The sequence below is a fragment of the Ambystoma mexicanum genome, chromosome 2p (assembly GCF_040938575.1).
Source record: "Ambystoma mexicanum isolate Mex_15411 chromosome 2p, UKY_AmexF1_1, whole genome shotgun sequence".
Taxonomy (NCBI): Eukaryota; Metazoa; Chordata; class Amphibia; order Caudata; family Ambystomatidae; genus Ambystoma; species Ambystoma mexicanum.
Window position 1 is genome coordinate 1426279385 of NC_090923.1, and position 24071 is coordinate 1426303455.

The 24071-nt window shown below is 47.5% G+C and overlaps 1 protein-coding gene across 1 annotated transcript in view; it reads left to right on the plus strand.

Moving 5' to 3' along the window:
- Nucleotides 1-11582: 11582 nt before the first annotated feature.
- LOC138566067 (protein HEG-like) overlaps nt 11583-24071 on the plus strand; it is a 375817-nt gene continuing 363328 nt past the window's right edge. The window contains exon 1 of the mRNA XM_069643099.1: nt 11583-11807. Coding sequence (XP_069499200.1) covers nt 11720-11807 — 88 coding nt within the window. The 5' untranslated portion in view covers nt 11583-11719. The remainder of the gene's footprint in view (nt 11808-24071) is intronic.

Below are 24071 nucleotides of genomic sequence, written 5' to 3' on the forward strand. Positions count from 1 at the left end.
ATAGTGTGTATCTAATAGTGATGAAGATGACTTGCACTAGAGGTGGGCATAAGTTGTCCGCCTGACCATAGAGATCCAATCACAACCCAACTCCTTATAGAAAGTATAATCACATGTTCCCTTGATCCTATTACAATCCCTCATAGGTTTTTCATATTTGCCATGTAGTATGACATCACGCCTGATGTATTTTCTCTATAAAAGAATGTTTTTATGAGATTTGCATTGGGAGCTTGAGCGAACGTTCATTGATATCCATCGTAACTCCCTGTTTCAGATAATTGTTAATAAAACAGAAACCTTTGCCATCTTCCTTAGTTGGTTCCGTTATTTGATGTAAGAGTTACTCTGCCTCCCATCCACTACATAAAAGCTAGCCAAAGGGCCTTAAGCTCAGCAGAATTATCTATGGTAAGCACAACTCATGCCCATATTTCAGTACACCTACTGCGTTATTTTTGTTTAAATTATTGAAGTTCTGTTTTAATGGTCAGCGGAATAAGAATACACGTTTTACAAGATCAAAGAAGCCAACCCGAAGGCTCTTATATTAGCAACCTTTGTCACAGAGAGAGAAGCTATAATTTACACTTATGCAAGTGAGAGTGCTTTTGGAGTGGTGGTAATGCAGAGTGATGGGAGACTAGAGTATACTGTAGTGTTTGCCTCATGGGTACGTAAAGGTCTGAAAGAGATATTCTTCCATAGAAGAAAGAAGCCTGGACTTATTTCTGGGTTTATAAACTTTTATAATCATATCTGTTGTAGAGAAAGTTTATATTTAGGACTGCTTCCATGTCTTTTGTGGACGTTCTGTAAAACAAGGGGATGAAAGAAGTTTACGAATGCATTGCAAGGTTTACAATACACAGTCAAACTTATTGTTTGACGAATGAATGGACTGGCAGATGCCTAACCAGATTCCCCGTGACTGAAACTTGTGATGGACCAAGTAGACTCTTGCTGTATAAGGAGAAAGTGTTTAATGGGCATGCGTGAGTCCAAGGGAGTAACTGGACACAATGTGTGCAGGAGGATCAATGCTACCTAGAAACACATAGATTTGTGACTGGGGGATGGATGGTATTTGGCCAGAACCCTGAGGTCAAACAGTCTGAAGGGTAAAGAATGAGTAGTCAATGGGAGATTTATCTTGCGCTGAAGGTAGTAAGATAATGGCCCTAATTACGAGTCTGGTGGAAATCCGTGCCAGAAACACTGGCAGGTAGCCAATGGACCCGTAATGATTTACCGCACCTTACTTGCTGGAATAACCGGGGAATTACAGCCCCGGCAGTACATTAAGTCAGGCACCAATAAAATGTTGATCCCCATTCCTGTGGAGTCTGATAGGACTCCATGGGAGCGGGGACCCCAGAAGCACTGGCACTGTCAATAACGGTGGCGGTGCTTCTGTAAAAGTCTGCTGGTGGGTGCCGTTCAGCCCACCAGGGTCCAACCTGGTGGATGGAATGGCACCCACCAGCAGACTCATAGTTTGCCGGACCGGAAACAACAGTGCCGGTAAACTTACCAGCACCGTTGTTTCCGGACTGGCAAACTTGTAGGCCCAATGACTCTTGGGCATATAGGTCACCTTGGCATTTATTAGATGCGAATGTTGGTGGACTGTCACTTGATGATTTGGTGTAAACACTAAACGCATACATGCCAACATTCTGTGTCCAAAAATCTGTAGGAATCTTAAAGTTTCAAAAATATTGAAAAAATCGGTATTTGTTGCCACTAAATTGGTAGGCAGTAGGACTGCTTAAAAAGCGGTATTCTACCACCTAAATCGGTAGGGTTGACAAGTATGTAGCAGGTGCCGGAGAGAGGGGCGCTGCGTTGTGCAGCTATGCTGAAGAAATAGCATATTGCACTTGCAGGCAGGTGGACGTGGCGAGACTCGCTCAGGGCGGGGCTGAAACGTGCGGTTTCCCGCCGGCTCCTGGCGCAAGCACACACCGGCCAGAACTCATTAGGAGGAGTGGCTCGCCATGGCTTCAGCGGCTCGCCCCAGCATGTAGATGACTGGCACCGGGGAGCTGAACTACGGTGAACCATGTGGCTGTTGATATCCAGAAGTGTTGGAGCGGATCTCACGGGTGCCTCTGACAGTCTGGGGAGGTTGCACTGGTGCACTGGTCTGCTAACTGCTGCCAGTAAGAACACACCATTTTAAAAGCAGCAGCTTGGACACATCCCCACTGAAGAACGTTCCTCGGATTCTGTGTACTTGCGCACCCTGCAACCATGGCTACAGGCTTCTAAATCAAGGCCATAAAAATAAATAATTAAAATTCTTTTTAAAAATTGGTATTTGTTGCCATTAAATCGGTAGGCGGTAGGACTGCTTAAAAAGCGGTATCCTACCGCCTAAATCGGTAGGGTTGGCAAGTATGTAAACGCCTACGTTGGAGTACTTGTGAAAAGTAAAAGGACACTTATTTCCAGTACACATACCCTGATTCCTCTCATCACAGCTCTGATCAGACCAATCTTGAGCGGAAAAAACAGATATTTTAATTTTAAAGCTAAATCTACAAGCATACATGCTCTGGTCTGTAGGAATACATCAAAACAAGTAATACAATAACTTAAATTAAAAAAAACAACACATGCAGTGGGGGTTGGTAGGTGAGGCAGAATTTGGACTCACACCCAGTTTTCACATTTCAAACTGGGCATCTAAAATGTGTGCACAATGTATTTGTCTGAGGTTATCCGCAGACATAATTCAATTTGAGAAAAGAAATGTTGATATATTATTAAGCTGTTTCCACCTAGTGTGTGGTGCTTGTGCTTACATTTGCAAAATATAATGACAGCAATGTCACCACATACAATGTTCAAGAAAAAACTTGTCGACACATCTGCGTTTTGGCCCCAAAGTCTACTCATTCTCCCCTGCTTGTAGCACAAGAGCCTTCTTTGGTTTTGGCAGCCCTTCATCAGGACTCCCCAATACTAAAAACTACCCCTTCTTTTTATCGTAGATAGCTGTGTGTTTTAAGTTTAGAACAACATCCCCTTTTCTTCGCAGTTGGAGTACCTGAAATAAAGCACAAATGGGGTGCACCCATTTGTGACTACAATACGCTATTCTAAATAGTCACCACAGCGAACCGGTCACCAGGTGTAGGAGGGTCACTTACTTTGAGCCTATTAACGGCACCACTTCTGGAATAAATCCAATTTGCTTCGATTTCACTTCGATAACAATTTCTTCCATTTTCAATTTTCATCATATCTCACAAATCCAAGGCCAGTTCTACAAATTAAACACCCTTTTAAAAGAAAATCTTGATTACATCAATCAGTTCCATACTGAAAGCTGTATGTTTAGTGCACCAAAGGCACATCATTGGTGAAACTTACTGTCCATGTTGTCGAATGGCTGCTCACCTTCTAAACTCTCTCTATGCCTGGCCACCGGCTCGACATCTACAATGTCCACTTTCTATGCCAACTCATTTGTTATCTCCACCCTGTGTGAAAAGATTTGGAGAGACTATTCTAACGCAACCATGGAAAAGGGATCCGTGTTGCTATTTTGTGTTACTGTCACGTCTCGCCCTGGTCTTACGTCAAATCGTTCCCTTTCTCATGGCAATAAGCTCAAGAACGTGAAACAACGCCTTTGCCATACCCGATTCCATAGGTTCCATGGATACGGGTTTCCATGGTGACTCTGGCATCCACCACGCCCCCTTCACAGTGTGTTACGTTGAGGGTGTGAGTTTCTATGGTAACCTATTTAACACTTCCGGGTTGTTCTTTTCCTCGCTTGTGATTTTGTATCAGCTGCAGGGTTTGTCCTGTTTTGGTATCTTGTATCCTGTTCTACCTTGCCTCTGTCTACTTTTTGTGCTTTGTGACCCGGACCGCTTACTTACCTTCCCTTGCCCGCTAACTTGGATTGCTTGATTTCCCGTGCTTTGAACCTGGTCTGCTCTACAACCCCGCACCTGCCTGCCGATTTGGACTGCTTGCTTCACTGTGCAACAAACTCGTCTGCTGTGCAACGACGCGCTTGCTTGCCGATTTGGACTGCTTGCTTCACTGTGCATCGAACTCGGTCTACTGTAAGACAACGCGCTTGCCTGCTGATTTGGACTGCTTGCTTCACTGTGCATCGAACTCGGTCTGCTGTACGACAACGCGCTTGCCTGCCAATTTGAACTGCCTGCTCCACTGTGCATCGAACCCGGTCTGTTATACGACAACAAGTTTACTTACACCTGTGGATTACCTTAATAAGGATTACATCTCCACCGTTCCACAGTATCCGACACTGGGAAGTTTCCAACATACACCTTAGTGTACAAGAAGAAAAGTGCTGAACTTGAGACTGCCATAGCTGCGCTGAAGTCGTTAGGCATCCTTGTGCCGATGGGATAGGGTTGGACTAGAGACTGCCTCATTCCGATTAGGCATTCTCGTGCCGTCGGTCTAGGGCAGTAGTACACTGGGTGCCAAGTTTGTACAGACACATCATCAGGAACACATGGTAAATCCCAGCTATCCTTTACCCGTCTATGATCTTGGACCCTTTCCCAACTTCATGACATTTGTTTTGTTTTCATAGATCACATCTTGATCCCGTCCTGCCCTCTTCCCTTTTCTGATCAGAGCATCTTGGGAGACTTGTTCTACTCTGGTCAGTGCTTTTGTGATATTGTATCATTGCTGCATAGTTTATTTGACTCTAAGGCTAAGTTGTTGTCTTGTTTCCTTGCAGTGCCTGGTCGTCGTGTGGTGTTCCTTATCTTTCAACTAATAGATACTTCTGTATGTTACCTTGTATGTTCAGAGGGTTACATTTGTAGAAAGAATTCTACGGCTACACTACTGGTCCAAGTTTGGTTCCATTGTACGGATTCTAACAGATCTGACAGTTACTAAATGTGTACAACTATTTCGAGCATCTCTGTGTGTGTGCTCTTACCTTTGGTGCTGCAGACTTTGTTTGGGTTAGGAAATGGAGCTCTGCTCTTCATTTCTGTGCTCAGCTCGCTATTCTGCTCACCTCCTGGTGGCCTCTGTGTAACCTAAGTAGCATAAATTACATCGGCTGCGTGCCTATCTGTCAAACATCTTATACTGTCATGTGATCATTGAGGCTATGGTGATAGATTGAGGGAACAATACAAAATTGTGGTGAATATCAAGACAGCAACAAAGTGTTAACTTTCGTCCCATGAAGCGTGTGTCAGTTGAAGCTCTCGCCGCAACCTTCTCTCACCCCTCCACCTCTGGCTGACTCACATCCTGACACAGCCCTGTCTACGCTCTACTTCTCTATCTCAGATGCTCTTGATGTTCTTGCCCCTGTAATGAGGATCCGCTTGAAGCCCAAAGCCAAATGTAATTCCTGGTATGACTCTGACCTTGCTACACTTAAACGTAAGTGTAGGGGTGCCGAGAGGAAATGAAGGGCCTCATGTTCATCCTCTGACAAACTGGCCTGTCTCCTGCTCCAAAGGCAATACTGACTATCTGTCCACACTAAGAAGAGAGCCCACTTCCAAGAGTGTATCTCAGTGGCATCTAACAACTCGGGTGGACTCTTTAAAATCAGCAAAGAGTTGGCCAACCCTGCTCTACCTCTCCTGTTGCTTCCCAGGGCCCTCTGCACAGCCCTTGCCTCCCACTTCATCTCTAAAACCCAGGATATCCTATCCACCCTTTCATCCCCTCCCCCTCGGCTCCCTCCTTCTGTGAACTCTGGTGCTCCTACAGCCAACTCTCCTGCATCCTTCTTCTCTTTTCATCGTTTCTCCCCTGATGAGGTCTCTAGACAAGTCTGATCTATGATAGCCTTGTCAAAACAGGTATTTCCTTGTTCTTCCAAAACCATCAAGGACCATATTGACACCCTCACTCCTGCACTGGCTGATTTCTGCAACCTCTCCTTTGCCTCATGAGCCTCCCCCCCACCCCCCTGAGGCATTCTCTGGTGCACTCTCTTCTCAAAAAACCCACTGCCGACCCTTCTTGTCCATCTAACTATCACCCAATCTCCATCACTCCCTTTTTGGGAAAACCCCTAGAAAAGCTTGCCATCTCACAACTTAACCTTCACTCTGATTCTGTTGGTTGTCTCCATCCACGACCATCAATCTGGCTTTAGAGCTACCAGAAGCACAGAAACTGCCTCCTGAACATCTCTGAGGATCTGCTCTCCAACCTTGACTCTAACATCCCCTCTGTCCTCTTCCTACTTGATCTCTCTTCTGCCTTCGACACAGTCAACCACACCATCCTGCTCAACCGTCTCCATGACAACCTGGGTATCACCGATCAGGCTCTGGTCTGTCTGACCTCTTTCCTCTCTGATTGACCCTCCCAGGTCCAACTTTGGTCCTTCCTTTCAACTGTCTCCCTCTGTACCTGTGGTGTTCCCCAGGGGTCTAACCTCTCACCTTGGCTTTTCAACCAATACCTGGCAACTCGCTCATCGTATCACCATTTTCTGCTCCCATTTGCAGTGCTATGCTGATGACACTCAACTCATTTTCAGGCTTCCCCCAGGCCACCTCCTCTCCTTCTCTCATCTCCGATTGCCTATCTGACATTCAGGATTGGTGTGCCGCTAACAATCTCTGCCTTAACGTCAGCAAGACTGAGATCCTCCTCATCAGCACACCTTCACCCTCCTTTCCTATCGCTCTCTGGCTGGCCTCCCTTGGCTCTCCTCCAACCCCCTACCTGCAAGGCTAAGAACCTTGGGGTCATCTTTGATTCCATGCTTTCCTTCTCTGCCCACATCTCTGATGTCTCTAAAAATTCAAACTTCCTTCTGCACCTCCTCAGAGGTATTCTGCCTTTCCTCTCCTTCTCCCAGAAGCTCACTGTCTCTCGAGCCCTAGTTCTCTCTAGGTTGGACTACTGTAACAGCCTCTTTCTAAATCTACCTGCTTCTACTCTCCGCCCTTTGCAACTTATCCAGAACAGAACTGCGAGACTTGTCTTTGGCCTCGAGCCCTGGGATCTTATCTCTCCAGCCGTGAAATCTCTCGACTGGCTCCCCGTGGCTGCAATTATTCAATTCAAAATCCTTTGCATTGTCCGTCCACAATGCTTTCTGGGGCCTGCGTCCAATGTGCCTTCAGCAGTCCCTTCATAAATACCTTCCCTCGCGAGCTCTTCGCTCCTCTACCTCTAACTCCCTCAGGGTCACTTGTTTTTCAAAGAAACGAGCTGTGGGTAGATCTTTGTCCTCGGCTGGGGCCTCCCTCTGGGGCAGCTTCCCTGCCACTCTGAAACTTGAGGAAAACCATCTCCGGTTCAGGAAGCACCGCTGATATGCTATTGGCACTGTGCTCCTGGCCTAACCTTTGATTTCCGGGACCAGGTACCTGCTCTCTGTGCCACCCACCCACACTGCCTCCTTGTAATCCCTGGCACTGGGGCCTGTATCTGTAACCCTACATTCCCTGCCCACCCCCCCTTTTTTCTCTCTCTGCACTTACCAGACTCACCCGTCTGTTGCTTTAAACCAGCACTTGCCACCTGTTGGCTGCACTTTCACTGTTGCTTGTTATTTATTTATTTATTGTTGACTATTTATCTGTTCTCCTTTGCTCTGCACTTTCCACTGCTCCCCCTTCATTGCACTTTTTCCCTTTCCCTCTCCAATGCACTTGCACGTTCTCAATGTCACTGGGCCTAGTAAGATCGTTGTTTTGTTTCTCCCTTTTTCGCCTCCCTTGCCTTGTCGCACCCCGAAAAACATGTGTACGGACGCGATATAAATAAAAAATCTATTCCATTCAAATCAACATCTAGGTTTCTCCCATGATGGTGCCCAACGCGCTCAACCTTCAATGAGACGAGTTTGGCATGTTAGGTGCCTTGACCATTAAAGGAGCACGTAGTTTGTATATGGTTGTCCTCAGGAACCTATACTCTCGAGAGCCCATATTCAGACTTAATGATAGCAGTTTAAGGCCTACAGTACCAATTCTCCAAACAGGTTTGGGGTAGAGTTTTCCTCCAGAATAGTAACAGACAATGGTACGCCGATGGTCCTTGCAGAAATGTTATTTACAAAAAGAAAATGGCATCACACACATTTACATGGCTCTTAATCACCTTAGGAGCAACAGTTGTGTGCATTTAGGTCCAGCGGGTGACTGCAATGGAGAGGGCTTTTCAATATTGCTTGGCCCTATACTCACCCATTAAAATATCTGTTTTTGTGTTGATGTGGCTTTGCCTATGATGGTTGAGAAGGGTGCTTCCGGTGGAATTGGATGCGAATCCGATTAGAAACAAAGTCCAAGATAGTGGTGAGAAGTCTAAGAGGAGGTTTGATGTCGAGTACAATGTGAAGGAAATATTACTGCACCCAGGTGGCTTGATAAATCAATGTAAAGCTATAGTGAACATGTCCAGAGAAACACTGCCATCAAAGTCAGCTGGAATTCTGCCATGCTCGAGGACAGTAAGGTTTGGAACATGGCGCACGTTGTTACGCTCAATCATAAAATGGTTATAAAAGGAAAGTAGCTCAGGTGCCTGTCTTATCTGTTTTCAAAATGCCGTTATTGTTCAATGAGTGAAAAGGAGGGATGTGTTGTGATCTTGGTCTAGAGGCCCCGCTTTTATGCTTCCCCAAGTCCTGTTTCTTTGTTCTTCCGCCTCCTTTCTCTCTTTCCCTGTCCCCCCTCACATCCACAGCTTGCCTAGAAATGGAAGCACACTTCAGAACAAGAGCGCCCCCAAGGATTTTTGTTACACCTGTTGTCTGTCAGCTGTGAAGGGGGTGTACACCAGGAGGTGAGCTGGGCACGGCCTTGCTCTGGGGCTGACTTGCATGATTTATATCCAATATATTCTTTCTTACTCCAGCTGCGATTTCTAGTAGCTGTGGGCGAACAACAGACGGCCATTCCACGTCAAGGTACTTCCTCTCTCGGGAAGAGATATGCCTTATTTCTGGAGAGAAAACCTTGCCAAAATCCCCGGAAGTCGGTGGCAGATCGCACCGACGGGATGCACATGTTTTTCCCTCTCACGCACATCCCCTGTCATGTTCACACTTCCTCTCTTCACACCTTCATCTTTACCTCTGTCTGACTCTCCCAGCCCCTTTGATATGATAGGATATGGCATTTATAGTGCGCCTGTACACAAATGTTTCTAGGCGCGGAAAGACAAGGAGGGGAAAAACAGAGGGAGGACAAAACAACGATCTTATTAGGCCTTGTGTCATTCAGTTCGCACAAGTGCAGGGAAGTGGAAGGGGAGACGTGCAGGTAACTTAAAAGTGCAGCCAGCGGGCGGCTAAGAGCAGGTTACTCAAAATGGGCGGCCAACAGGTGTCTTATAAGTGCAGAGAGAGGGGACTCTAGAGTTGCAGATACAGACCACAAGTGCTGGGGGAGCCGGGAGGCAGGAGCCTGGGCCCAAATTCAGAGGGTAGCCGGGTGACCAGTGCTTGGAACAGTCAGGACATCGGCAGGGAAGAGGAAGAGAGAAAGCGGAAGCGAAGAGGAAGGTTTTGAGTTGCTTCTGGAAACCCGAGGTGGTTCTGCTCAAGTTTGGGAGAGGCAGGGAGGCTATTCCAGAGGGAGGCCCCAGCTGAAGATAAAGATCCGCCCCCAACTCTCTTCTTTGAAAAATGACTTACCCTCAGAGTGTTGGAGGTGGATGAGCGGAGAGCTCGAGAGGAGAGAAGCTTAGGAAGAAAGTTAGGGGTAGTGCAGTCCCAGGCCTCTGAAAGACTTGTGGATGATGCAGAGGGTCTTGAACTTGATCCTTGCCGCCACTAGGAGCCAATAGAGATTTCAGGGCTGCAGAGATACGATCTCTGGGCTTGAGTCCAAGGACAAGTCTCGCAGTCAGATTTAGAAAGAGGCTGTTGCAATGGATCCAGCGTAGAGAGGACCAGAGCTTTGTAGACAGTGAGCTTCTGGGGAAAAGTGAGAAAAGGAAGAATACCTCTGAGGAGGTGCAGCTGATAGTTTGACTTCTTAGAGACATCAGAGATGTGAGGAGAGAAGGAGAGGGTGGAGTCGAAGATGACCCCAAGGTTCTTAGCCTCACAGGTAGGAGCAGGAAGAGGGCCCAGATTGGGCAGCCAGAGAGAGAGAGAGAGGAAAGGAGGGAGCTGGTGTTCCGATGAGGAGGATCTCAGTCTCACTGGAATTAAGGCAGAGATAATTTGTGGAAGACCACTCCTGAATTGCACCCAGACAATCTGGGAGGCGGCTGAGGTGAGCCTGAAAAAGAGCTGGGTGTCATCCGCATAACACTGAAAGTTGGAGCGGTAAGCAGTGATGCAGTGGGCAAGAGGTGTCAGGTATAGGTCTCCAATTATCTCCCTCTCGCCCACTTTCTTTCTAAATTCCTCCCCACTCTTTCTCTGCATCTCTCACATATCTCTAGACATCTGCAAACTCTTCGCCTAGTGCTCTGCATTGTCACTCTCCTTCGTGTGCCCCTCTTACTCTGCCCTTTTTCATCTGCCTCTGTGTCACTTCCTGTTTCTCTGCTTCTCTGAGGTTCTCTCTGTCACTTTCTCTTGTAAGCTCTCTCGTTTTCTTGATGTCTGTAGCTTACGCTGTCTCTTGGTTGACCCCTCTCCCCCTCTATCACTCTCACTCGCATAATCACACCATATCTCCCTCTCTGTCTTCGGCTTTTTTTCTGTCGCTCAATCCCGCTCCTCTCCCATTCATTCTTTTCTCTCTGGTTCTCCCTCCTTGTCTTTTTCTCTGTTTCCCTTTTCTCTCTGTGCCCCCATGTCTCTGCATGTGCCCCTCTCTGTCTCCTCTCCCTCTGTCAAGCTCTTTTACTTTGTCTGTTACACTCTAACGCTTATGCTGCCTCTCACTCACTCCTTTCTCCTTCAACTCCCTCACACACCCACACTCTCCCATACACATACCCACAACACCATTGTTCACTCTTTCTATCCTTTCTGGCACTTTCTCTCAACCGCTCCCTTTTACCTTTATTCTTGTACCTACTTGTAATGTCTGTCTATAGTCTCGCGTTCTCTCTGTCTGCCAGGTGTTTTTCTGTGTGAACTCCCCCCCCTCCCCCTTCAGTTTCCCTCTTTCTATCTCTGTTGTTCTGTCCCTAAATGTATGTTACACTTTTTCTCTGTCTGTAGAATGGCTCTTGGTGTGTCTGGCTTTTTGCTGACTCTCACTTGTGCTCTCTCTCTTTCTCTCCCCCCACCCCTTCTCTCTATCTCTCATCTCCCCCCCCCCCCCTCTCTCTTTGGGAAGAGTGGGGGCCTGGTCTGCATGTGCAATGAACACATCAATCGGCTTGTGCCGAAATGGCAACTGGGAGAGTGCGAGTTTTACCGTTGATTTAAAAATAAACAGATTGATCCGTACCCTGTTTGAAAAGAACTCTGGTAAACGAGCCCTCCCTTTCAAAATGCCATTGGTGCACTCAAAGCTGGGTCCCCATCTATTGGGTGGCAGTGCAGGTGTGTCGGTAGACGTACATTTTGGAGAAATTCCTCAACTCGGCTTGGTTAATGAATACCATGTATGTCTGTTCTGGGACTGGGAGCCGTCAGGGGGCCATGCCATGCCAGGGAGCTCTAGCTAACGCCTGGCATTCAGTATTCCACAGACTGGTGGCATAAGGTTTGTTAATTCCACAAAATCTTCCCTATTTTAGCAATCGCTGGATAAGGATTAGCCGGACTGTATCTGCTAAGAAGGATTTCATTTGGAGCAGTGACGGCATGTCGTGGAGAACCGCCGCCCCCCTCCTGCTAGCTGCTTTATTTCAATGCGTTCCAACGGCATTGCACACGCAGGAACTCAGTGGAGGTAAGTCCACGCCTGAGCCTTGGCTTGGGCAGTGTGCCCCCCCCCCCTGTTCCCGAGGAATCATGGGGGCTTGGCTACAATAACTGAGCCCCGTTTTATCCCAAAGTGCAGCTCTGTGCAAACCCTGCTCTCGGCATGCAGTGTGTGGTTTGGCTATTACGCAATTTATGTCAGTCAAAAAGCTTCAGGGCGGTGTCAACCACAGCGAAACCACTGACTGTGATTTTAGGAGACTCCTTTTAATATTTCTATTTATTTATTGAGATTTTGCTAAAGCACCAAGTCTACCGCTGAAAGGCCTGCTTTAGAGAAGTGGCCATTGGTGCACACAAATGATGGAAACACGCCTGTGGCATAGCAACACAGCAAGAAAAGCAGTGATAGTTATGGATGTGATTATCACCCAGCATGGCAGCACCGCCATTTTGTGTGTGTGAATCTGGTGGTGGTGGCCCCTCTTCGCTGAAGCCAGTGGAGGCCATTTCCCAAACCCCAGATTTGTAGAAATCCATTGTGCATGTCTCCAACAATCAATAATTGCAGGAGGTATTTCCTCTTTCTCAAGCACATAGAAACTCATTTTCATATGAGGTGTAATGCGAATGAAAGGCATAAAAACCCTGAGTAAGGGTTTTACACCTTTCATTCACGTCATGCCACATTTTCAATACTTTGTATGGTGAAGAGGAGGGGTGGAATGCAACTTGCATAACCTGGACACTTGTCCACATATCATACCATAATACTGGCATATTCCCATTTTCGTACCCATGTACTATCACATAACTGCTGCAGACAGTTATTCTTTTTGGCATAAAAGGCAAAATTTATTATAACAAACACATCACTCATGACTTCAACACTCCATAATTGTCATTATAGTAAAACACTCTTGTGGAATTGTTCTCCAGGTGCGGGGACCAGCTGACTGCCTCATCTCTTTCTTGCGTCCCCCACATTTCCAACCAACTCTACTCTAGGCCAAAGCGCCTCCACCCGCGCTTGTCCGTGATCCACCTGCCCCTGCAGGCGATCATAGGCTGGAGGAGTGCCGTTTATGGTGTGGGAAGCTGAGCCCTCTTACATACATCAAGCGCCCCCGCCGCTAGGCCTTAGAGGGGTGCTGATCCCGGGAGAAGTGAAAACGCCTCCCTATTTTCCCCGATCATTTTTAGATCTTACAATCCACTGGTCGCTTACACACCGCCGCACACCGTCCTGCAACTGCACGGTTCAGCGCACCTTCTGCTCTTTCCTTGCCCTAGTAGTTCCTCTGTAGGGTGGGTGGGAGGTTAAATTATCCAAGTTGATTGATTGATTGATTTATTTATTTATAGAGCGCTTTACACCAAGGCGCTGTACAATGGAACAACAAAATACAGAGTAATAACAACAAATAACAATGTGAGCAAAGTGGCAACTTGAATCATTCAAAAACAAAACAGTGCAAAGAGCAATTGACTGAGAGGGGGGAGAAGTGGAGTGGGAACAGGAGAGTAAAGGGAGGGGCGGGGAAGGATTAAGTGAGTGTAGAAGGAAGGGAGAGAGAGTGTAAAATAGAAAGGGAAGGTGGTAAGGGAGGGGAGGGATTAGAAGAGGGGAAAGACGGGGGAGTAGAGAGGGCAGGGGGGGCTTCAAGGTGGGGATTGGAGGAGGAAGGATTTAAGGGAAGTGCGAAATGAGATGAGGGTAGTGGAAGAGCGGATTGAGAGGGGGACAGAGTTCCAATGCAGAGGAGCAAGAAGTTGGAAAGAGCGGAACGGGAGGAAGCGCAGGGGGAAGGAGGTACAGAGAGAAGGAAGTGGTCGGCGGAACAAAGGGAGCGAGAGGGGGAGTACAAGGAAAGAAAGGAGGAGAGATAAGGAGGGGCAAGACCATGAAGGGATTTGAAAACAAGGCAGAGAAAGTGGAATTTTAGTTGTAGGTGGAAAGGTGGCCAGCCTAGTCGAGAGGCCGAAGAGGAAATGGAGTCACGGGAGGTAAGGAGACAGAGGGTTCGAATGGCAGAGTGGTATATAGATTTAAGAGGGGCAAGCTGAGATGAGGGAAGACCGAAAATTATAGAGGAGCAGTAGAAGAGGCGGGAAAAGATGAGTGAGGAGATTAGGAGTTTGGTAGCATGGAATGTGAGGGAGGGACGGATTTTGCGAATATTGTAGAGGTGGTATCTGCAGGATCGGGAGGTGAGTGAAATGTGTTGCGAGAAGCTGAGAGAGGAGTCAAAAAGAACACCTAGGTTTCGATCATGAGTGGAGATAGGGAGATTGGCAGGAGGAAAGTGGATGAACGGGGGAGGAGAGGGAAGGGGAAGAGAGTTAGCGGGGCGATCTCGCTGCGGACACGGCGCCTGATTCATAGCGCCGATCTGAGACCTACAAGGGCCATTAATTGGCATTTTGGTTCCTGTTGCAATCTTTTGGATCCAGGAACCCCAGGTCCACTCGCTTCAGTGTATTCATTACACCACAGTCCTCCATGATGCCATGAGGGACTCTCACGCACAGCCTCACCACCGAACTCTCAGTTGACGATAACACTCACGGACAGAACCACGCTTCACGTCTCTCCTGATGAAGGCCACCACAATAACGAGCTAAAAAAAAGCCCCAGTGACCGAAACACTACAATTTTGATGATCTGTGTCACAAATGTTTAACCCCCGTTGTATGTTTTTATATAGTGTTGTGTACACTGTCTGTTAAATTGCCTTTGACTAAACGCAGTCCAGGGCAGCACTACCTTAAGTTCTGTGTAACCTAATTGTTGTATTTACTTGTGCACCTTGTTGGGAACTTTACCTCTACAAATCTAGAGGTCGGTACACAGTTGTACCCCCCCCCCTTTTTTAGAATGTCAAACCTGTCCGTGACACTTTCGTGCTTATCGAAAGTAATGTAAACACCTAAACATTATGTGTGAAAAAGATTGTTTTGCGATTAAATACATTTCTCTAAAATACCATAGCTGTTTGGTGATCTCACATCCTGATTCCTTTGATATACATATAGGTTCATTATAATGAACACATCACTCATTACTTCAACACTACATGATTGTCATTATAGTAAATCACTCTTCTGGAATCGTTCTCCTGGTGCGGCACCAGCCGACTGCCTCATCTCTTTCTTACTTCCCCCACATTTCCAACCAACTAGGCCTCAGAGGGGGGCTGATCCTGGGAGGAGCGAAAACACTTCCCTATTTTCCCAGCTCATTTGAAGTTCTTACAGTGCCACTGGTCGCTTACACACCTCCTCGCCACTGATGGGTCCCACGCCCATCTGTGATCCCCCAAGCCGTGGCCTAATAGCTCCCGTAGTTTTGTGTATACGTTCCAGACTATAAAGATCCATGCCAGCTTTTGATAGGTGCACCCTGTCCCCCTCATAGTACTCTGGTGATTTAAAGTTGATAAGACCATGTCTGATCTGGGTGAACCCCTGGCCCTGCAAAACCTGCCCATTGATCCGTTCAACTTTCTCCTAGACTTCATTACTGCTGAGTGAGATTCTGCTCCCCACCATGTTTGTCTTGCTATGATCTCCGACCACATTTATTTATTTATTTATTTATTGTTTGCTTGTTAGGCACTTACGCAATAAGAAAATACTGTTTCAAAGCGCCCACAGGGCAGGGAGGGAACGAGGGTGGGAAATACATTACAACACAATATTTAAGAGCAGAGGGGGGAGGGACGAACCTACTATGCCCTGTGAGTATTCAGAACGTGCAAGTGCAGAAAGGAAGAGGGTAGAGGGGGTAAGTGCTGGGGAGTCCAAGCTTGTGGGTGAGCCATAGACGAAGTGCTAGGAATGTTGAGTGTTACACGGCATGGGCCATGGGAGGTGTAAGTGCAAGCCTCCAGAGTAGAGGGTGTGCAGATGCAAAGTGCTGTGGATAGACAGGAGCTGGGAAGAATTGGTGTGGGAAGTCAAGGCCCCGAGGATGCATAAGGGCCAAGGACACTGAATAAGCAACTTTGGGATTAGCAGAGGAGAGCAGGAGAGAAGGAGGAGGAAAAGAGGTAAGTCTTAAGGAGTTTCTGGAATTTGAGAAGATCCTGCTCAAGGCGCAGGGGGAGGCGGAGGCTATTCCGAAGGAGGGAGCGACTCCCTGCCCTCTGTTTAGCAAAATGCTTTACACACAAAGAGTTAGTGCCAGAGGAACTAAGTGGTCTAGACAGAGAGTATTTAGTGAGATAAAGTTGAAGATAGTGTGGTCCCCGGGCCCAGACATCCTTGTTGATGATGCAGAGTGATTTGAATTTAATCTGTGCAGCAACCGGGAGCCAGTGAAGACTTTTTAGTGCAGGAGAGATGCGATCCCTGGGCTTAAGGTCAAGGATAAGTCTCGCTGCTCTATTCTGGATAAGCTGGGGGGGGCGCAAAGTGGTAGAAGGAAGATCCAAGAGGAGCCTGTTACAGTAATCAAGTCTAGAGAGGACCAAGGCTTGAGTCACATTGAGCCTCTGAAGGAAAGTGAGAAAAGGTAACATTCCTTTGAGAAGAAAGAGCTGATAGTTGGACTTCTTGGCAATGTCCTGAGAGTGAGGGAGGAAGGAGAGAGAGGAGTCGAAGATGACTCCAAGGTTTCTGGCTTCAGTTGAAGGTGCAGGGGTAGAGCCCAAGGAGGAAGGCCAGAGTGAGGGGAAGAAGAAGGGAGCAGGGGTCCCAATGGGAAGGATCTCAGTTTCGCAGGCGTTGAGGCAGAGATCATTGGAGGCGCACCAGGACTGGATGGCAGATAGGCAGCCAGGGATTATGGAGGGTGCAAGAGGGTCAGCAGGGAGTCTGAAGAAGAGCTGTGTGTCTCCGTGACACTGGAAGCTGGAGGAGAAAGAGGCGATGCTGCTTGCAAGGAGATCAAGGTAGATTTTAAAGAGCCAGGGGGAGAGTATAGAGCCCTGGGGGACACCACAGGCGGAGATGGAAGTAGGAGGGGATAAGGGGCCCAGGATGACTTGGGAAGAGTGGTTAGTGAGGAAAAAGTACAGCCAATCCAGTGCTTGTTCCGAGATAGCAAGTGTTACGCTCACCTGGTATCCACAGGGACGCCACCCAGCCGAGTTACTCGCTGGTATGCTCCTCAGCTTTGCCCTGATGTGGTCTGCGGGGAAGGTTCTGCCTGAAAATACAGGAGGACTGTGTTCAAGACTGACCTACTGGGGTAAGTATCCTCCCTCCACCCCCGTATGATTTCAGTCCCTCTGGCGCCCTCTCCTCACCTTGTGGTAGAATTAGGCATGCTCTCCATCCTGCCTTCTTTGCAGGGGCGCGTTGTCTTTCATGGGCGACTGCGGTCCAGTTACTTCACTGACGCCAGCCCGTTTGATATTGTTCAGGTAGGTCTTATTGCTGTTCTTTAGTTTTGTTGCTATCATGCATGCCTTTCTTTGTTTGAAATGTCTCTTTTTTTCTCCCTTAGGTATGCGCAGCTTCAGCACGGCGAACTGGCTTGGTTGAGCCCCGCTGGTAAATGATGGCGCATTAAGAGCGCTATGATGCGGTAAGTAAGCACTATGCGCAGCGCTGCAAAGTCTTGCCTTTGCTAACCTGTGTTTTCCTTCCTTGTAGGTCGTGGTGTTCTTCAGCGCGAGTGGAATGTCCGGAGTGGTGCCAGCTGAGAGGCGACCAGCCAGGTAAACCTTTTGAGCAGTTCGTAATTTGTAAATGTCTCTACTGCTTTCTTTAATGTTGCCTCTATCTTCCTCTTTCAGGTCGTTCTGTCCGGGAGGCGTGCAGATTCGAGGAAGCTGTTCTCAGTAGCTGCGAGTGTTTAAAGATGAAGTCTGCAGGTAAGATGCTGCTGCTAATGATGTTCCTTTTGTCTCCTTGCAGGTTCTGCTTCTCCGAGGTTCGAGGGAATAGCTGGACACCGTGAGCGTCACGTTGCAAGCTGCAAAGTAACGCGAAGCGTGTTGTCTTGCTCGTGTGTGGTTTAAATAGCCCCAACAAAATAGTCCAGGTAAAGTAGTCCCTATGCTACCACACCCAAAACACTAGACTGCATAGCTTGGTTCTTAGGAACCAAGCTATGTGGACGCCTCCATGTTGGCTGACAATACAATGAAGTAGTTCCCAAGCACATTGTTTTTCATGGTGTATGAGCCTGGCGCCATAGGCGCCAGGACTGGCCCCATGAGGGCTTTTGAAGAGGATGCCAGGCTCTAGAGGGCCGAGTCCTGACTCCACCCGGCCAATGGGTTTGCCAGAGGAGGTTTTGGGCAAGGGTTGTGACAGCAAGTGTATCGTGAAGCCTTTGTATGAGGATGGAATGGTTCTGAATGGCTCTGAAACACTTATGTACGAGTGCGATATAAATAAAATATCAATACCTGTGTCAAATGCAGAGGAGAGATCGAGAAGGATAAAGACCGCTGGGGCGTTGGAGTCCAGAGATGCAAGCAGTTCTTTATGGGTGTTCAGAAGAGCAGTTTCTGTGCCTCTGAATGCTTGGAATCCAGATTGATGGTCGTGGAGGCCACCAACAAGTTCAGTGTGAGATTTGAGTTGGGGCAAGGCCAGCTTCCCCAGGCAGGGGGCGATAGCTGGCAGGGTAGGTAGGGTCAGAGGATGTTTTTATCAAGATTGGGCACACAAGGGAGTGCTTAAGGGGGAGGGGAAAAAACCAATGGCAAAAGAGTGATTGCGGAAATCAGCGAGGGCAGGTGCAAGAGAGCCGTTGTTATCCTTGATGGTCCTGGATGAGCAAAGGGAGACCTGCTTAGAAGAGACATTCATGGAGCGGACAACTCTGTTAACTTCTTCAGGTGTGACAAGAGAGAAAGAGGAGAAGGAGGAGGGAGGAGGGAAGGGGGGAGTGTGGTGGGGTGTGGGAGGGGTTGTGAGGGAGTTTAGAAAGGGTGGTCAGAATGTCCTGAGTTTAGGTGGCAAAGTGTGAGGCCAATGCATCGCAGAGGGCCTGGGAAGGAGAAGGGGAGGAGGACACTGCAGAGGGGTTTTCTAGTTCCCTGCAGATTTTGAAAAGTTCAGCCGAGCTATTGGATGCGCCAGAGACCCGTTCCTAAATGTGGGCTCTTTTCTTTGCAAGAATGGCGAGTCTGTATTGACTTTGGAGCAGGCGGCATGCCAGTTTGTCAGAGGATGTCATGATTTCTGTCTCTTCCAAACGGGACCCCAATTCTTGCAGGGTGCCCATAATCTCCCTCATTAGCAATCCTCTGCCCATACTTGTGAGCTTGTTTCCCCCTAGATGAATCAGTATGATGTCGGGTTTAGGGGTCTTGCCAGTAGCCTTTGCACCTGCTCTTCCAACTGTCACCATCTCATCCCTGGCACTCCATGCCACTCGATCTTGAAATGTCTTGCTGTCATTTGTTCCTTTTCCGGTGTCAACCTTGTCTTGGCCCTCGTCACAAACTAGTGACCCACCACCCATACCTTCCTTCTGCTCCTTTTGGCTGCTGTTTGGTGCGGAGAGATGGGTATGAATTAGTGTCACATTTTTTCCGTTCTTATCTATCTTTTAAAACAGTTAGACTTCCATCCCCCGATCCTTTTAATAGCTTCTGGCATCATGTCAACCCCTGCGGCTGAGGCGGCTGCTCCATTTCTAAAGGAGTGTGTTCCAAAGACCCAATCTGTTGCTCCTGTGTTTTTAGTGCCACGTTCATCACACTTTTATGCTGGAACCTGCTCAAGGCTGACCCATCAGTGTGTAGAAAGTTTGGTGCCCTCACTCTTATTGGGGTTTTATGTTTAGATATGTTGCTATTCCTGCCACGGGACATCATGGGCTTCCCTTGTTGCAGTGGAGAGAGATTAATCTCTATGCTTGCTCTGATCTGCTTTGGACCAACTTAGATTTAGCTGTGCCGACTCCTTTGCCACCGTTACATCCTCTGGCCTTAAAAAACCCTTCCCCTTGCCTTCTTTGTTGACTGGAAACAGCTCACTGATCCTGAAGGCCCAAAAACAGGCCAGAGAGAATGCTTTCCAGAACACGGCACCCTCAAACGTGTCTCTGTATGTCCCTGCCAGTTCTCATATTAAATTGTGAAGCTTCCACATGTCTATCGGGCGCCTAGGGTCATCCTTCCTCTCAGTACGTTTAGCCCAGCCTTTCATCGCCATCCTGACATAATGCTCCTTGGTGTAGGGTCCACCATCCCCCCTAGTTTGTGATAATGCACTATTGCTGCCAGATGGGATGCGGCCCATGTTCTGGTCTTCTGCGATTGCCAAGCCCACCTGACAAAGGCGTGCACCGAAGATCCTCCTTGGTGCACTGCAAGAAACCCTTCCTTGAATTTCATAAATCTCTCCCAACATGCTTTATATCTCCTTTCTGTGCCTGGAGCAAGGGCCGTACTGATGAGTGTGCTTACATTTTGCCAATTATGTCCCACCAATGGCTCTTGAAAGGGGTCATCTTCTCGCTTGCGTCTGGTTTTTCCTCCCGAAATTTCTTTAACTGTAAACGAGAGAGAGAGAGAGAGAGAGAGAGAGTCAGCTGCTAAATTCCTTACCCCTGGTATGTATCTTGCTCTTACTTCTGTGTTCACCCTGAGCAGGCTTGTTGACAATTCCCTGAGCAGCCGTAGTACCCTCCTGTTGCTTGATGTAGCCTGATTTATTATCTGCACTACTGCCAGATTATCTGACCAAAGAGTCAACCTTTTGTTTGCGAGTGAGGACTCCCATAGTCGGAAGGCCACTACAATGGGAAACAGCTCTAGGGGCGTGATATCTGATATCATGCCCTCCTTGTGCCATGAAGGAGGCCAAACCTGTGCACATCAATACTCCCCAAAGATTGCTCCGAAACCGTGACAGCCCATTTCTCTTTCCATTGCTCACAAGAATCTGAGGAGCGAGTACAAGACACTGCTGATGATTACAAGATACACCCAGCAAGCGCCCAGTTGAGTAGTCCCTTGAGTCTGCTACACATACAGTCGATACCATATGCATTTCATACAGTGATTCATGGAGCGCAGCAGCGGGCAACCAAGGGAGTGAGCAATGTGGTCACAAGTGGGGAGCAGCTGCTGAAGACTGCTGAATGAGGTCATTGCAGGCCTGCACCCAGGAATAAGGGTAAATCAGAAGGACAATAAGCGCTGACCGCCCATCGTCCAGGAAGTGAGCAAGAGCGACATAGACAAGGGATTGTGAATGGCTGATAGCACCAGGGAAACCCTGCACTTCAGTGTTACACGTGACACAGTACTGAAGCTGGCTGCAGAATAGAGGCCCCCACTCCTACACAGGAGAAGAAATGGTGTCCAAAGCTTGCAAGTCTAAGGGGTAACAGCAGCCTATAGACTTGTTTGCTAAACCAACACAAGCAGGAGAGGCGGGTAGCACTGCAGGGAAGAACATGCAAGGGGCGACAGTCCCAAAATGAGGAGATCAACAGATCCTTGACACCATTGCAGAACTGAAGACTGGATGGGAGACTAAGTTCGACACTGCCATGGCAGAGTTGAAAACATCCTTGGAGTTCAAAGATTGATGCTGTGAGCGTGGGCGTTAACCTACTGGACATGATGTTAGGGCGCTGGCTGAGGGCACTGAAAATCTAGATAAAGAGGTTAAGACAAACGCGAGTGCCTGAATTACTAATGCCAAGGATGTCTGCACGCTGCGACAAGTGTGCAACCTGGGCACTGCCCCTTTGTCCAGTGGCTCAGGGGTCGCAAGGACAGGTCTAGGGGTGGCAAAGGGGGAGACAGCGGTACCAGCTGCTACCCCTGACAACCCCCAATTGACATCCTAGATCATCTGCTTTAAGTACCTGCCTTTCATTTGTTATTGTTTGTGCTTAATTAAAAAAAAATCCTTTTTGTTTATAGCAAGCACAGGTTTAGTGTAGTAATGACAACCTATTGCAAATACTTAGGTAAGCATTAAACTAAAGATAAAAGCAGTTTCAGCCATCTTTAGCTTTCAAAAGCCAACATACTAGGAGCTAGGTGCTATGTGAAACATTTTGCTTGACAAGTTTCATTATTATTTTGCATACTGATACATAGTGTAATGGGATGTTTAAATGAGTAAGGCATTCAGTGGACATCAAAATGAGAAGTAAAACCTTTTGCAGAATACCTGAAAGCTGGGGAATCACACCAACGTACCTGAAAGATAGCTGTACACACCTGAAAGTTGGGAGCAAACATGGCATTACGTCTTACTCATTCTGTTTCTTCAGTAGTTTTATTCCCTCCTGATATATATCTAAACCATCAGGTGCACCACCCACCTCTGTCTCAGCTAATTGATCAACACTGTTGGTACTCGCCCCCAAAAATGTAATTGAATATGGCGTATTGACAATCATGTGCACAATTATTACCCTCTTTGCCCACTAAGTAACTGTTGATTAGCTTTCGTAATTTACTAAATTTGTGTGGTGGATTTCCTGGCAATTGTATGAACATTGATGGTGGACATATTGTACTGTATTATTTTCCATGTTATACTAATATACTACATTCTGAGTATTTGCTCAATTGCAGTAACCAAATTAAATTAAACAAGGGGCCTCATTACAAGTGTGGTGGTCCGGAAATAAGGTTGCTGGTTGCACCGTACAGGCACCCATTCCGTACCGCCACACTACAACTTTGCGGGTGGTTGACATCTCGTCCAACAGATCTGCAGAGTTTTCATGGAAGCACCGACACCATGAGCAACGGTGCCAGTGCTTCTGCCTCCCCACTCCCATGGAGTCCTGTGGGATTCCACGGGGATGGGGAACAACATTTTCCAGCACCTGACATCCTGTGCCGCCAGAACTTGTCCCGATTGACACCGGGATATCCGGCACTGGAAAAATGTTACGAGTCCGGCCAATTACCACCGGATTCATAATTAGGCCCAATCTTTACTAGCAAGGTTCTGAAATTCTAAATGTTCTATTAATGCTCCTTTTGTATAATATTACCATATACTTTATTATGAGCACCTTTATTAAATTGCCAGAAACATGCACACCAAAATTCACCTATCATAGTCTGCGGTACAACTTAATGTCCTATGGCTCAGTGTAAGGTACAGCGTGCTGCTGCTCAGCCAATAATAGCATGTACTTGTGTTGTCCTATTTGCTCTCTGCACTCTTTACCCCTGCCACTGTTTTCTATTCTCTAACGTACTGTGGTGAATCGAGGTGTTTCCTTGACTCACACAAATGTATCTTTGCACCCTTGTGGCGGCGAAGAGAGAGGAGCAGCTGGTGAAGCTGGCAGCAAGCAGCGGGACACGCTGCAAGAAAGAAGAGAGGAAATCACTTATCATCTGCAAGGAAAAGGCTGCAGCCTTCCTCAACAGTGACTAGCAGCACAGCTGAAATAGCACAGTGGTAGAAGTGTTACTCCCATGTAAAAAGAGTTCAATTCCCCATTAAGGATCACAGTTAAACCTTTCTAAATGAATGAAATAACATCTACAAAACCATTAAGACATGGTGAAATAAAATAACACCTTTTTTTCGTAAAGCAAAGAGGAACACAGAAAGCCATACCTAACATCTGCCCAGCAGGGGCAAACCAGATAAACTGTAGGAAAGCCCTTATATCGGAGCGTTAATTGGAACTCCTAATTCACTCAACTGATATTCAAACTGACCAATAGAGGATGACCTACAGTGGGAGGTAATGATGTAAGAGCTATTTTTCCCAATGGAGAAGCCGGACAGTTCAGCCAATTAGAAGTTGGCTAGTGGACAAAGGATTGAATAAAAGGAGAGTCAGTTCAGTTTTAAATTGTTTGAGCTGGGGACTGGTTCCCTGACTCATTGATTTGGGGAAAACAGTAGAGATGAAGCCTGAAACAGGGGAAGGAAGGCTGCCTTGTGCCTGATAGCTACCCTGCTGTGCTGAAATGGAGAAGAAGCCTGACACAGTAGAAGGAAGGCTGCCTTATGCCTGGTAGCTACCCTGCTATGCTAACGAGGGAAACCCGAAAAAGCCCAGCTGAACCGAGAGAGGGAGAAGATGCCTGCACCCCTCTCATCCAGGAGCCAGAGAGCTGGAAGAAAGGCAGCCTGTGCTACCCCATGGACGGAGATAGGCAACCTAAATTTCCCCAGTGAAGGAGATACTGTAGGCAGCCTGACTACTCTCGATATGGAAAAGGGGAGTAGAGCTGAGACCAGTGTGAAGGAGTAACATAAAAGACTCACCCTCTTGTTCTGAATGAAGAGGCGAGAGGGGGGGAGCCCAGTTCACAGGAAGAGACTCATCTCTGTACTCCAAGTGTAGATAACCCAGGAGAGTAAATATACTCCAGGAGAGGCAGGA